General features: G+C 34.6%; 1 protein-coding gene across 1 annotated transcript in view; it reads right to left on the reverse strand.

Moving 5' to 3' along the window:
- NBEA (neurobeachin) overlaps positions 1-15846 on the reverse strand; it is a 658659-nt gene that overhangs the window by 32195 nt on the left and 610618 nt on the right. Inside the window, 1 exon segment of the mRNA XM_033103847.1 lies at positions 9812-9979. Coding sequence (XP_032959738.1) covers positions 9812-9979 — 168 coding nt within the window.

Below are 15846 nucleotides of genomic sequence, written 5' to 3' on the forward strand. Positions count from 1 at the left end.
TACTTAGAATGATTTTATTTTAATGCTTGGAAGTAGATATTCTTTTTACCAGAAAATACAACTTTGACATACAGCTAAAAACATACATGTGATTTATATCATCTTTCTGTTCTACCTCCAAATCTATGAATTCTATACCAAATAGTAAATAAAAGAAACAAAAATAATGGAATTTTGAGAAGTCTTCGAGATAAAAGAAAAGATTACTTAATGGCAGACTGTATTTTAACTGATAAGCTTTTGCTTCTGGTTTATTGTTGCAATAAAACAAGATCATATAAAGCATTACTTTTTAATGCTGGAAAAACAGGAGCAAAATAAATCAAGCAAATAATATCTGCACTTATTTCTTGCTTTATAAACATTAAACTATATAAAAAATTAAAACGCTATTTTATATTCAACTGCTTCTAGTTTTTCATAGAAACTACAAAACAGAACAAATGTTTTAACAATCTACAATTGTTTTAACAATCAGCTGTATTCGGGCTAAGGCTATACTGTACTAGCAAAATTATTAGGATAATTAAGCAAATATTTGCTAACTCAATTGAAAAAGAATCACACTTGCTTTAACTATCAGACTATTAGACAATATTTGAGGGAGGGGATTCTGATTTGTTCATTTACCTGCCTTAGTGCTTGCTTTTATTCTCTTAGTTTAAACCTCAAAAAAACAAAAACAAAAACCAAAATAATCAAATGAAGACTTATCCTTCTGCTGATCCCTATTTCCTCTTTGCAATGATGAATTATAATGACGATATTACAAAATTGACTTAACAAATCAATGTGAAAAAACAAGCACCATATCCTCTGGAGAGAAAATGCTTTGTCCAGAATATTCTTTTTTTCAAATTAGGTCAATGCCATTGGTGGCAAGCTCACTCAATTTTTCTGCTTAAAAATATGTACAGCAGGACGTCAAATAACACTGGTTTGTTCAGTGTTGTTTCCTTATAACATGAATGAGATGCTGTAGAAACTTAACAGCATCAATTAGCCTATGGTAAAATTTTAGGTCAATTAGCCTATGGTAAAATTTGTACTATTTCGCTGAAAGTCGCAGAACCTAATGGAGACGTTAAGTGAGGACTTACTGTATCAGTCCTACTCTGGATGCCTTACATAAGTCTGCTTATCCTAGAGCAGTGACTGATTCAGGGGGAACAGAGAGGTCAGCCAGACCATCTTCTCTGCCCCTGGGAGACTGGCCCCCAGGGACTGCCTCACTGGCAATCTCTTGCTCTCTGGCTTCCCACTGGGTCCAGCCAATGAGAGCTCAGGATAGAGATAGGAAGGCAAGGGATTTATTATATGTTCCCTCCTGCCAGTTTGGCAGTGGCTGGGTTGCATTCCTGTTCCTAGGACCAGAGATTCTGTCGGGCGACCACTTTCCAAGGCTACTTCTCTTGCCAAGTTCTGGTAATGACTTCCTCCCTTTGTAATCTCAGGCCTCGGGATGGTAATCCCTGGGTGCTTCACGCTCCTTCGTTCATCCGCTTGATCCTGCCCAAGGACCATTATTAAACTCTCTTCATTATCCTTTTAAAAGTTTTTAATCGTGGTAAAATATACATAAAATTCACCATCTTAACCATTTTTAAGTGTAAAGTTTAGTACATTCACATTGTTGTGCAAGGTATCTCCAGAACTCGTTTTCATCTTGCAAGACTAAACTCTGTACCCATTAAACTCCCCATTTCCCAGCCCCTGGCAACCACCATTCTACTCTCTGTCTCTATGATTCTGACTACTATAGATACCTCATAGAAGTGGAATCATATAGTATTTGTCTTGTGACTGGCTTATTTCACTTAGCATAATGTCCTCAAAGTTCACCTCTATTGTAGCACATGTCAGAATGTCCTTCCTTTGTAAGGCTTCATAATATTCCATTGTATGAATACACCACATTCTCTTTATCCATTCGTCTGTTGATGGACACTTGGGGTGCGTCTACCCCTTGGCTATTGTGACTAATGCTGCTATGAACATAGGTGTACAAATATTTCTTCAAAATCCCACTTTCAATTTTTGGATATATACCTAGAAGTGGATCATATGGTAGGTCTATTTTTAATTTTTTGAGGACCCTCCATACTGTTTTCTAGAGAAGCTGTACCATTTTACATTCCGACCAATAGGGCACAGGAGTTCCAATGTGTCCACATCCTCTTGAACAACTGCAATTTTTCTTTGATAGTATCTAATGGGTGTGAGGTGACATCTCATTGGGGTTTGATTTGCATTTCCCTGATCATAAGTGATGTTGAGCATCTTTTCATGTGCTTGTTGGCCATCTGCATGTCTTCTTAAGTCTTCATTACCTCTCTAAGGGCGTAATGTGCTGGGATCCTGAATGACACAAATAGGATTGGTATTCAAGTCTAACATAAAAGAAATGCTGATTAGCTTTTGCTCCATTTCAAAATGTGACCAACATAGGATAATATCCAAGCAATAGACATTTTCCTTGAGGATTTAAAATATTTGGGGTTTAAACACTATTATAAGCTCCTTGGGGGAGGCTGTGAATCTCTTTGCAATCTATACTTGCTAATCCTTAAGAAGAAAACTAAAACACTCTTTTCTGGATGATTCAGAGACTGGCCTACCTGAAAGCAAGGGTTTTAGCAGAAGGTCTCTTAAGTATAGTTCCAGGTTTTCAGTTCTTTGTTCTCTTTTGGGTTGGTCATTAAAGAGTAGATAAGTATAGGACTCAACCCAGGAATGCTTAATGCTATGTGAGAAGCATCAGTACAACACCTCTGCCAAATCCGACCTGGTTGAATAAATTATATAAAGTAAACTCTATGTGGGATGATTCAGGAGATGGAAAAGGAGAGGAGGAAGTTGTGGGGAGACAGTGGAGGAGAAGTGTGAGAGAGAAGGAGTACAGGTGGTACCTTTCTTCACCGGGAGTTATGTTCATCTGAAGTGTCTGATCACGAAAACAAAATAATAATTAAAATGGTAAAAGCTGAAGTAGATTTGCTTGGTATGTGGAATGACATCAAGACAAAGATTCACCAGGTGCTCGTTATAAATATTTCAAAATAAAATCATACACTTTATTAAATTAAATTCAGATGAAAAATAGCATTGCATGTATTTGGCAGAACAAAATGCTCTTCTTCGATTTTGACATAAATGGGAAACAATAATTTAGATATACTATATTGAGACTTCAAATGGTTTTAAATAGGCTCATTATCAATATGTTTAAAACCTTTAAAAATGAGTCCTAAACATCTAACTGAAATGCTTAGGTACTTAGATTGAGTAACATCCACTTCAACAAATTGAAGAAGGCAATATGTTGTGACTAATTGTTAATTTATGCTGAAGTAACAACTGTGTAATATAACTGAAATCTATGTTAACAGAGATAAGAAAATCCCTTCCAGCTATTTCTATTACCAACAGCAGGCTGCAATTTTCATCCTTCTTCCTTATGTCAAATATGACTTTAGATGCTTATGAAAGCATTTGCTGTTAATTTCTGAAAATCAATAATTAGCACTTCTCAATACCACACAATAAAAATAACAGGAAGAGGAGAAAAAGCACATCTCACACAAGTGACACACATCCCACTTTGACTAGCTGCATTTTTTATGCTTTTCTAGTGGACGATTGATGACCACGGACTAGCTAAGGACTGCAGTCATTACGAGGAGAAAGGTAAACCTATATTAAAGATTTATTCACTAGTCAAAATTAAATGTGTGTCATTAATTTCCTTATACTAATTTCTACACAGAAACTTTATTCATCAAATCTTAGCAAAGCAAGCCTTATTGCTGTGGATGAGAAATGATGTGTAAAGAGATACATTTTAACCTTAGTAGTTTTAGGGATTATAATATTCTTTCTCCCAAAATGATTCTTTAAATTTAAAGACTATGTGTATTTTCATCCAATAATTTAAAATGTAGCTTTTTTTTCTTCTATTTCAATTTGGCTTTTGAATTTATTAACAATTTTAGTCAGTAAAACTTCTAGTAATTATAGGGAGAAAATTAAGACAGTTTTAAGAAAACTTTATCAGATAATTTGTTGACTGTTGACACCCCGTCTCAGAATAACTGCCCCGGGGGAGAAACCTGAACCTTAAGCAGACCATTGGGCATCATGGCCCTTGTAAGAGGACAACGTGATGCTACAACCAACTCAAGCGATCCAGAAGGGGGGTGTTGATATCCCTTGTCAGATCAAAGAAAGAAGCCTGGAATGGGGGAAAGAAAAAACAAGGGGTAACAGATTCACTGAAAGAATAAGCAATGATTGCAGAGCTCGTCAAGGCTGCCACTACGAACGCCTTCCTTTACATCACCAGCATTTTCTTCCTTACAAATTTTATGAATTCAGCTTCTAGGGAAGCCAGCATTGCAGCTGTTTTGGTTAAAGACACATCTGTCTTCCGGGTTCCTGAAAAACTTATTATGTCAGTTCTCTAGTAGCAAGGAATGTTTCGGCAAGAAAAACAAGTGAATACTGAAGTGATCTATGGGCATATGTGTACGCTAGCAGATCCACAGGAATGCTTTATCTCTGTCAGATAAAAAAAATAATAAGTGAAGAAAATATAATCTAAGAAAACCAAGAAACACTAGTAACAAAAATTAGACTAAGAACACCACGTTTTTATGACTACTGGCAATATTAAAGTGTATTTAATGTTTTAATATTTCCAGTCTAAACAGATAAATGTGTATATATGTATAATGAATAAATGGCCCATCTGTTCTAAGAGTCTAACAACAAAATAGCCTTTCATGATGGGCTTATATGTGTGTACTTCTCATTATCAAAGAGAAGTCATTTAAATCATTTTTCATCTTGGCAGTGTCAACTGTAGATGATATAGAGAAATAAATTATTAAAACAAAATTCTTCCAAAGTACTTCATTCAATTATACTTTTAGATAATAATCAATGTTTGTGTAGTGCTTTCTAGTTTACAAAGTATTTTCACATATCTTTTCTCATATGATCCTCAAATATAGCCCTATGAGTTAGGTATCATTTCTATGAGTAAGGTACTTATTTTTCAGGTGAGAAAACAAAGGTATATAAAAATAAATTAATGTCACTCATATAATAGCAGTGGAGTTGTGATATAGCCTGTTATCTGATTTCTACTTTCCTATCATTTTTTTCATTGTACCATGTAGTCAATCATACTCTGAGGCAGAGAGGCTTGTAATTATATATCCATGATCAGAAATGTGATAATTTTTAAAAACAATTTTAGAAATATTTTTCACTTATTATATGAGTATGTACAATGAAACAAAAATGTGTGGCATTTAATTTGTAATCTCTACTAACCAACTATTGACTATGGCATAATCCCATAATGTCTTTGGAACTCTCAAAGACTGATGAAACTTGTATTTTTCTGGGAAGTGGAAGAACAAATGATCAACAAAATGGCTGATATAGACTTTCCCTATAATTACTGGAAATTTTACTGAGTGGAAAGTTTAACATATTCAAAAGCATAAATCACTTAAATTAATATAGTTTAATTTAATAAAATGGAAATACACATTAGTATCCCTTAAATTTTTAAGAATCATTGTAGAAGTAAGAATATCATCCCTACAACTAATAAGCATTAGTAAATATTCTCTTATTTTTAAATTCTTAGAAAATAATGGGACTAAAGAAACCCTGACTTGAGAATTAGGAGATCTCGCCTAAGTCGGGCTGGGTATCCTTGGAGAAATCATTGAAGAGTTTTAGGTTAGATTAATGGTTTTTAACTGGGAATGTATATGAAATGCCTGGAGAGATTTTTTCCCCCCCAAAATAAACCCGCTTGAACCTTCTCCCTGGATATTCTGAGATGCTCGTGGGATGGGGGATGGAGCAGAGGATGGAGAGTTAGATGGGATTAGATAGGTATGGCATGTGCATTTGAAAATAGTTGAGAGGTGGGTGTGGCAATGTAGATGAAATAAGAGTTAACATTTTTGAAAACGGGTGATAGGTACATGGAGGTTCATTTACCATTCTCTCTACTTTGGTAGAAAAAAAAAGCTTTCCAGATCATTCTAACCCACCTGTAGTAGAACAGTGCTTCTTAAGCTTTAATGTCTCCAACAAGTCAGCTGGGGATCTCCTTAAATGCATGTTCTTCTGATTTAGTAGGACGGGGAGACCTGAGCGTCTGACGCTCTAACAAGTTCCCCGGTGATGCTGACACTGTTGGTTTATGGACCACGTTTGAGTAGCAACAAAACATGGAACCAGATAATTACTACCTAAGCAGGTTGTACGATAGTTTCTCAGGCATCATTTGGCAAGGAAAAATATAAAGCAAATCACATAATTTTTACTAATATGCAAAATGGATTAGAAAGAATATTCATTACCATGCTTAAAATTACTGTTCAGCCAGTTGAGCTCATCTGGGAAAAGAATGTGTCTCGAAGATTATGATGTAAGCCAAGACTTAAGACAATTTAAATAATATCTAATATTCAACAGATCTAGTGTTTACATACGAAGAAGAGCTTTGTACCAGAACTGTCCTGTCATGTTTCTGCCCAGAGGCTGTCACGATGAAGTTTATTATCAATTACTGCTTTACAAGTATAAAATAAGTTAAGCTGTCATATTTTTCTCAAACAGAGATCCTAACCTGTCAAAGAATGTCAATTTTTAATTCTGACACAGAGAAGAAAATTATCTGGTATTCTGACCTCTAATTTCTTGACATTTTAATGCCATAATTGCTGTGGTTAGTGCTGCTTCATGATTTCACCTGTCAAGGAAGAATGAGTCAATAACCTTAAGCCATTTCTCAAATTTTAGCACTAACTTCAAAGCTCCAAATGTGGGATTTTTTTTCCCACAAAAGGTACATTCATAAATATTCTCTTTGAAATCAGTGTTTAGTTTAAGCCTTAAAAAAAGTTATCTTCCTTAGGCCACTTCTTTAGGTGTTTAGTATGAGATAACTGTAATGAGCCTTCCTTTGGTTTTATTTAGATGCAGTGTAATGACCTTAGTATTTTAAAACATACTGAGATAAATATTATCAAATAAAGGGGAATCATTTAGCTCAATAAAGGGCTGACATTCTAAATGCTGCTTTTTCCAAGAGCTTATGTCCGATCACATAGGTGAGTATCCACTCTTTCAAGTCCAGCACCAGAGTGCAGACCTCCAAGAAGTCAACACTGATGTGTAAGGTGTTGGGCCTCCCAGGGGTCTCCTCACAGGGGGAATGTGGGTACAAGGGGGCACGGATGACCACCAAATAATGAATATGCGATACTTCATTCCGCTTCTCTACTCGGTTCTTTGTTCTGACAGTAGATGCTAAGCACCTTCATTTTGGCAAATGTAAGTTCTGTGTTATTCCTCCTTTTAGAGAGAACAACTGAGGCAGAGTGAGAATCATCACGTGGCCACATTAGACCTCGCACAGGATTCAGTGGGTCCTCCTCTGTTGCAGGGTCTTCAATGTTAGTGCAGAACTTTTGCTGAGGGACTGTGAGGTTCGTGGTAGAGGAGGGAAGGGTGGGGTGCAGGAGAGGGAAAGTGAACCGATACCCCTTCAGGTCATTTAGTCTGTTGACATAGATATAACCTGTTGAGCTGACACAGGTCCACAGGGTCAGGGCAGAGGTCTCTGCTGGTGTATGCCTGGGCCTCTGCTGCTGGGGGAAGGAACGTAAACCTGTCCGGGCATGTGCTTCCTCACCGCCTATCTGAGGTGTGCTTCCTCACCTCCTATTCTGAGAAATAAGAGTTATTGGGTCTGACCGGCAAGCACGGAGTGTAGGGAGGGAGGACACATGTATCACGGAATGGTTCTCGCAGTGTCTCTGATGGAACCTTGGTATTCAGCACTGATGTGCTCAGGAGGATGCTGGAGGGAGAGAGCCCTGACCCGAAGCACCCTGGCACCCAACGGCCTGTATCACTACGAGGTCATGAGGGGCAGCACAGAACAGATTGTCCAGATTGTCCGGACAGTAAGCAAACCCCGAGGCTCAACCACTCCCACCCAACAACAACAATTTTGTTTTATTTACACATTTTCATGTAATGTCTCATTAGAAAGTCCTAGTTTGACAATTAAGACCTACACGTACATAGTTTTTTCCACTGATCAAAGCAATGGTGCGACCTTTTGTCGAAGCAGGTATTTTTATAGGATTCAAATAATAAACACTATATCCATGTAAAGAAACTCAATTCTATTTTCTTTTTATTCTCTCATTAATCTCTTTCTTACTCTCATTTACATATAAAAATTGTGCTATTTTTATGTCAATTTTAATGCTACCTTGTATTTTCCTTATGTGCATTATGCTTAGAATATTTTTATTCTGTGAAGATTAACTTGCGTCTTTCTTTATAAGAACAGTGTTAAAATGGACAAAAACGTATAATAAAGTATTCAAGAGCAAAAATGTCTGTGGTATTTAAAAGTCAAAAAAACAATCTGGTATTGGTCTTGGAATAAAAGAATAAGTTATTCCAATAATTTTATTTTTTTATGACTCTAAAGGTATTGGTTCTAAAAGGAGAATACAGTTTGTAAAGCATTTATAGAACTGGACATGTGTTAAGCAAAGGTGTATTGTTAAGAGAATAATTAAACTCAGAATTATCCCCTACAAAATAATCTGATTATAGTTTGTATACAACTGGGGATACTAAATTAGGTGAGTGTAATGGTTTGTAGAGAAAATCCATTATTTTACCAACTAATTTCATATCTGGCTTCTCTCTCATTCATTTACTCTCTGTCTCTATCGATTTCTCCAAGCTTCAGGCAATAATTCCATTTCCTTCTATATACAATATGGTATAGTATTGCACTTAATACCATGCTTGCAATGTGTTTTCTGAATATTAGCCCTAAGGGTCCAATGATCAATGATCATGAAGTTCTTCCCTTCCCTTCCTCTTCTCCGCTTGAAGCCGTACAAATGAAGTCATTTTGTTTTTATAGAGGTACATAAGAAATAAGTTTATGGATGCAAATTTTTCTTGTAGAGCTTTATTTTCCAAATCTACACGTTTCCTACGTCTAAAAAAATTTCTTTTTTCCCTTAAAAGCATTACACTGACTGGAAATGTAGAAATGATTGCTTGTTTTGCGTAGACCAGATGGCAGATATCTGGTAGACTGGAAGCCTGGAATGGAGCTTCTTTGAAGCAACACTTACGCAGCAGCTGTTGCACGTTCACTCTTTTCACCTATCTGAAATCCTTTCGTGCAATGTGGAAGTGATTTAAATAATATTTTATCTGAATATTTTCACTAAAAATACTTATATACATACTATAATGTATAATTCCCAACTGTTAGCTATAAAATTTCAGGGTGAGAACATATGGGAAGAACATACTATAACCTCATCTATTTCACTGATGCATTTTCTGAGTATTTTGTTTAGAAGTTTGTCACTCTGCTGTTATTAAAAAAATCCAGACACTGGCAGATTATTTTTATGTGAACTGTTCACATTTAAATATACAACTAGGTTTCATTAATAACACATAGGCATTAAGCATTTTAATGAAGATGCTGAAGTAAAACAAAATAGGGATACTGAAGTGCACTATATATGATTGCAATTCAAAAGGAACAGTATATGCTGGTCTCATGACTCGGTTTTGACATACAACATTCATTTTCCACATGTGCCAAGAACTGAGATCTGTATTTTGTAAAAATTTATGCTGAAAGGAAATTTATACAGAAAGAGATGGAAAGTCAAATTTGTATTTGAGGGATGACAGAAATTTGTGGAATAATATGGGACTGAACACCTACCTCCCTTAGCACGGGGTCAGAGATGCTCTCCAGGTTCACGGAGCCTTCGTAGGTTAAGTAGTGAAAAACATTCAGAGCACGGACTGCTTCCGGTCCTCGTTGTTTATAGCCAAATATAAGGTCAATCCACTGATGGAGTTGACAAGAAACAAATTCACTTTCCAGGGCCTGAAATGAGTCAAGACAGAAAAAAAAAAAAAAAATGAGAGGCCGTACACACTTAGCAAAGCTCCCTATCTTTTTCTTACTTTGAAATAATCTGCATAAATGAGTAGAATATGCTTTTTGCATTCCTCCATGTTAAGTATTAGCTCTTGTACTCTGAGAAATGGCAAAATTCAACCTCTAATAAAACATAGACCTAAATGAAAATTTTCTTTTTCTTAAATGCTTAACTCTCTCTTCACTCCATTATGTATATGATACAGATTTTAATTTTAAATAGCTGTCTTACAAAGACACATTCATGTTTAAAAGAAAAACAATTTGAAATGCCTGTGTTAACGCCATTTTATAATTTCACTCCTAATTTTTAAACATTAGCTTAAAACTAAACAAGTTTATTAGAAATTTTGATATACACTTATTTTCCTGCCTAAAATTCTTCAAATTTACCCCTAACTCTACCAAAAGGAAATGCCTTCCTTCTGCTACGAATTAACTCTGCTATTATACAGTTTTGGCATCACTGGGCAATTTTAGATGTTTGCTATCCGGTGGGAAATGAACTTAAATTACTGAGAGTCAATGACCATGCTAAGGTGCCATTAAGAGTCAGAAAAAAAGAAGGCCTTTTCGTTTCCTAAGAAGCCATCATAAGCTGCCTAGAGGTCCTGTGACATGTAGGCATGGAGTCCTGTTCATACCTGTGATATGAGCTGAGACAATCACTTCTTATTTACTGCATTCAGTTATCATCAATTTCTTATTGATTTAAGAGCACACTGATTTCAGGAACACGAGCAAAAAGCTGCAGAGAGCTAGCTTCTTCAAGATCAACTATGTATAGCCACATAAAACAATTTTCTAAATTTCAGCTGTAACTAAATACATGAATGAAGTCATTCTCTGGACGCATGCCCTGGATTTTTAAGATCTTAAAACCAGTTTGGAATTCACTTAATGAATAATTACTTAAATTAGTCCTCTGATAATTACATTTCATTTCTTTAATCTATAAAATATCTGAATGGTACTTTTCAACTTTTCCTGTACTCACATTTAAGTAGTGATTTATTAACTTCAATCACTTTCTTGATTTATTATTCCTTTCAAAGTTTTTGGTATTTTCCATCACCACCACAATCACTATTACTGCTACATGCATACTACTATTAACCATTCACTAGAGTTTTCATTTACCTCTTGTCTGTCTACTGCATTATTTCCCTATCTATTTTTTAATTTTTAACTTCAGTTGTTCATTCCAATCCCCCTACCCCTTTCCCCTCTGGCAACCATCAGCTTGTTCTCTATATTTATGGGTCTGTTTTTGTTTTGTATTGCTTATTCTTTTTTGTTTGTTTGTTATTTTAGATTCCACATATAAGTGAAATTATATGGTATTCGTCTTTGTCTGACTTATTTCACTTAGCATCATACTGTCTAGGTCCATCCATATTGTTGCAAATTGGAAAATGTCATTCTTTTTATTGCTGAATGATATTCCATTCGATATAATACCACATCTTTATCCATTCATATACTGATGGAGATCTAGGTTGCTTCCATATCTTGGCTGCTGTAAATCATGCTGCAGTGAACATAGGGGTGCATATAGCTTTTTGAATAAGTGTCTTTGTTTTCTTTGGATAAATACCAAAAAGTGGAATTACTGGGTAACATGGTACTTTTATTTTTAATTTTTTTTGGGAAATCCATGCTGTTTTTCATAGTGACTGCACCAAATTGCAACCCTACCAACAGCGTATGAGGGTTCCCTTTTCTCCACATCCTTGCCAGCACTTGTTATTTGTTGATTTATTGATGACAGCCATTCCTAATGAGTATGAGGTGATATCTCATTGTGACATTAATTCGTATTTCTCTGATGATTAGTGATACTGAGCATCTTTTCATATCTCTGTTGGCCTCTTTGGAGAAATGTCTATTCACGTCCTTTGCCCATTTTTTAAAAATTGGATTGTTCGTTTTTTTGTGGTGTTAAATTGCCTGAATTTCGCATATATTTTTGATAGTAACTTCTTATCGGATGTATCATTGTGAATATCTTCTCCCAGTCAGTTGGTTATCTTTTTGTTTTGCTGTGCAGAACATTTCAGTTTAACATAGTTCCATTTATTTATTTTTTCTTTTGTAGTCCTTGCCTGAGGAGATATATCCAAAAAGATATTACTAACACTGATATCAAAGAGTTTACTGGCTGTTTTCTTCTAAGAGTTTTATGGTTTCCGTCTTTAAGTCTTTAATTCATTTTGAGTTTGTTTTTGTATATGGTGTAAGAAAGTGGTGTGATTTCATGTCTTCGCTTGTATCTGTCCAGTTTTTCCAACACCACTTATTGAAGAGACTGTCTTTATCTGATTGTATATCCTTTCCTCCTTTGTTGTAGAATGACCGTATACGTGAGGATTTATTTCTGGGTGCTGTATTTTATTCCATTTCTCTGTATACCGGTTTTTATGCCAGTAGTATACTGTTTTGATTATTGTAGCTTTGCAGTATAGTTTGATGTTAGGGAGCACGATACCTCCTCCCTCTTTGCTCATTCTCATTTTTCTTTTTTTTTTTTTTTTTTTTAGTTATGCAGGGTCTTTTGTGGTTCTATATAAATTTTAGGATTAGCTGTTCTGAGAAGAATGTCATTAGTCTTTTAATATGGATTGCATTGAATCTGCACATTGCTCTGAAGTAAGGGCATTTTAACAATATTAATCCTTCAAATCCATGGGTAAGGTATATCCTTCCTTTTACTTTTATCTTCTATTTCTTTCTTCAGTGTCTTATAGTTTCAGAATACTTCTTTGAGTAAATTTATTCCTAGGTAATTTATGCTTTTTGATGCAATTGTAAATGGGATTGTTTTCTTAATTTCTCCTTCTGACCATTGATTAATGGTGTATACAAACACAACAGATTTCTGTGTATATTGATTCTGTATCCTGCAATGTAATTGAATTCATTTATTAATTCTAACAGTTTTTTGTTGGAGTCTTTAGGGTTTTCTATATATAGCATCATGTCATCAGCAAATAATGAAAGTTTTACGTCTTCCTCTCTGATTTGGATGCCTGTTCTTTCTTTTTCTTGTTTGACTGATGTGGCTAGGACTTCCAATACTATGTTGAATAGAAATGGTGATAGTGGAAATCCTTGTCTCATTCTTGATTTTAGAGGAAAAGTTTTAAGCTTTTCACTATTGAGTAGGATATTTGCTGTGGGTTTGTCATATAGAGCCTTTAGATTTGTGATATATTCCTTCTATATTCACTTTGTTGAGAGTTTTTATAATAAAAAATGTTGAATTTTGTTAAATGCCTTTTCTGAATCTATTGAGATGATCATATGGTTTTTATCTTTTATTTTGTTAATGTGATGTATCATGTTGATTGATTTAAAGATGTTGAACCATCTTTGCACCCCTGAGATGAATCCCACTTGGTCATGGTATATAATCCTTTTAATGTATTGTTGAATCCAGTTTGCTAATATTTTGTTGAGAATTTTTGCATCTATGTTCATCAAGGATATTGGCCTGTCATTTTCTTTTTGTAATGACTTTGTTGGTTTTTTTTTATATATCAAGGGTAATGATGGCTTCATAGAATCGGTTTGAAAGCATTCCTTTCTCTTCAATTTTATGAAATAGTTTAAGAAGGACAGGTATTAATTCTTCTTTGCATGTTTGATAGAATTCACCTGTGAAGGCACCTAGTCCTGGATTTTTATTTGTTGGTTTTTTTATCATTGCTTTGATTTCATTGCTAGTATTGGTCTATTTGGATTTTGTATTTTTTTCTGGTCCACTCTTGGAAAGTTATATACTTCCACAAACATATCCAATTAGTCTAGATTGTCAAATTTGTTGGCTTATAATTGACCGTGGTATTCTTTAAAGATTCTTTGTATTTCTGTGGTGTCAGTAGTAACCTCTCCTCTTCCATTTATGATTTTATTTATTTGGACTCTCCTTTTTTGCTTAATAAGTTTGGCTAAAGGTTTGTCAATTTTGTTTATCTTTACAAAGAACAAGCTCTTAATTTCTATTTCATTTATTTCTGCTCTGATGTTAATTATTTGCTTTCTTCTGTTTACTTTGGGTTTTGTTTTTTCTTCTTTTTCTAGTCCCTTTAGTTATAGAGTTAGTTTGTTTTCTTGTTTCTTGAGGTGGGCCTGCATAGCTATGAACTTCTGTTAGAAATTCTTTTTCTGCATCCCATAAATTTTATCAAGTTGTGTTTTCATTTTCATTTGTTTCAAGATAGTTTTCGATTTCTTGCTTGATTTCCTCTTTGATCATCAGTTGTTTAATCTCCACATATTTGTGTTTTTTCCAGTTTGCTTTTTTAATCTGTAGTTGATTTCTAGTTCCATGCAATTGTCACCAAAAAAGATGCTTGATATGATTTCAATCTTCTTGAAATTTTTGAGGCTTGTTTTGTGGCCTAATATGTGATCTATCCTGGAGACTGTTCCAAGTATACTTGAAAAATATGTGCATTCTGTAGTTGTTAGATGAAATATTCTATAAATGTCTATTAAGTCAATCTGTTACGATGTGACCTTTAAAGCCACTATGTCCTTATTAATTTTCTGTCTAGATGGTCTATCCATTGATGTGAATAGGGGCATTAAAATTCCACTATTATTGTATTAGTGTGGATTTATCCTTTTATGTCCATGAATAATTGCTTTATATATTTGGGTGCTCTTTATGTTGGGTGCATAGATATTTAGGACAGTTATATCCTCTTCTTGGATTGACCCCTTTATAATTATATAATGTCTTTGTCTTTCTTTTTTTTTTTTTACAGTTTCTGCCTTACAGTCTTTTTGTCTAATATGAGTATTGCTACCCAAGCTTTCTTTTCTATTTGAGTGAGATATCTTCTTTCCCTTTCAGACCTTTCAATCTCTATGAGTCTTTTGATTTGAAGTGAGTCTCTTGTAAACAGTACATAGATGGGTCATATTTTTTAATCCATTTAGTTGCCCTATGTCTTTTTATTGGAGCATTTAATACATTTACATTTAAAATAATTACTGATAAGTACGTACTTACTGGTACTTTGTTAATTGTTTTTTGCTTGTTTTTATAGTTCTCCTCTGTACCTTTCTTCTCTTGATCTCTTCCTTTGCAGTTTGCTAGTTTTCTTGTTTGGGTTCCTTTTTCTTTATTCTTTGTACATCTTTTGAAGGTTTTTAGTTTTTGGTTACCATGAGGTTTTATGTACACCATTCTATAACTATAACAATCTATTTTAAGTTGATTGGCATTTAAGTTTGAACATATTCTATAAGGATATTTTTACTCCCCCCTCCATGCTTTATGTTACGATATATTTTGGATCTTTTTGTGTTTTGTATTTCCTAACTAGTTATTGTAGTTTGAGTTAAGTTTACTGCTTTTTTCTCTTGACTACTATGGTAGCTTTTAAATATCTGATCTGCTGTATTTGTTATATATTTGGCTTTACCTGTGAGATATTTTTCCTTTCTTGCATTTTCTTGTTTCTGGCTGTGGTCTTTCCCTTTCTTCTTAAAGAAGCCCTTTATCATTTCTTGTAAAGTTGTGTTACTGGTGATGAACTCCTTTAGTATTTGCTTGTCTGGGAAACGCTATCTCTCCTTCAATTTTAAATGATAACCTTGCTGTGTAAATTGTTCTCGATTGTGGGTTCCCTTCCTTCAGCACTTCAAACATGTCCTGCCATTCCTTTCGTAAAGTCGGTGCTGAGTAATCAGCTGATAGCCTTATGGGCTTTCCTTTGTGTGTGAATAATTGTCTTTCTCTTGCTTCCTTTGAGATTGTCTCTTTATGTTTAAATTTTGCCATTTTAGTTACAATATGTGTT

The sequence above is a fragment of the Rhinolophus ferrumequinum genome, chromosome 4, assembly GCF_004115265.2.
Source record: "Rhinolophus ferrumequinum isolate MPI-CBG mRhiFer1 chromosome 4, mRhiFer1_v1.p, whole genome shotgun sequence".
Lineage (NCBI taxonomy): Eukaryota > Metazoa > Chordata > Mammalia > Chiroptera > Rhinolophidae > Rhinolophus > Rhinolophus ferrumequinum.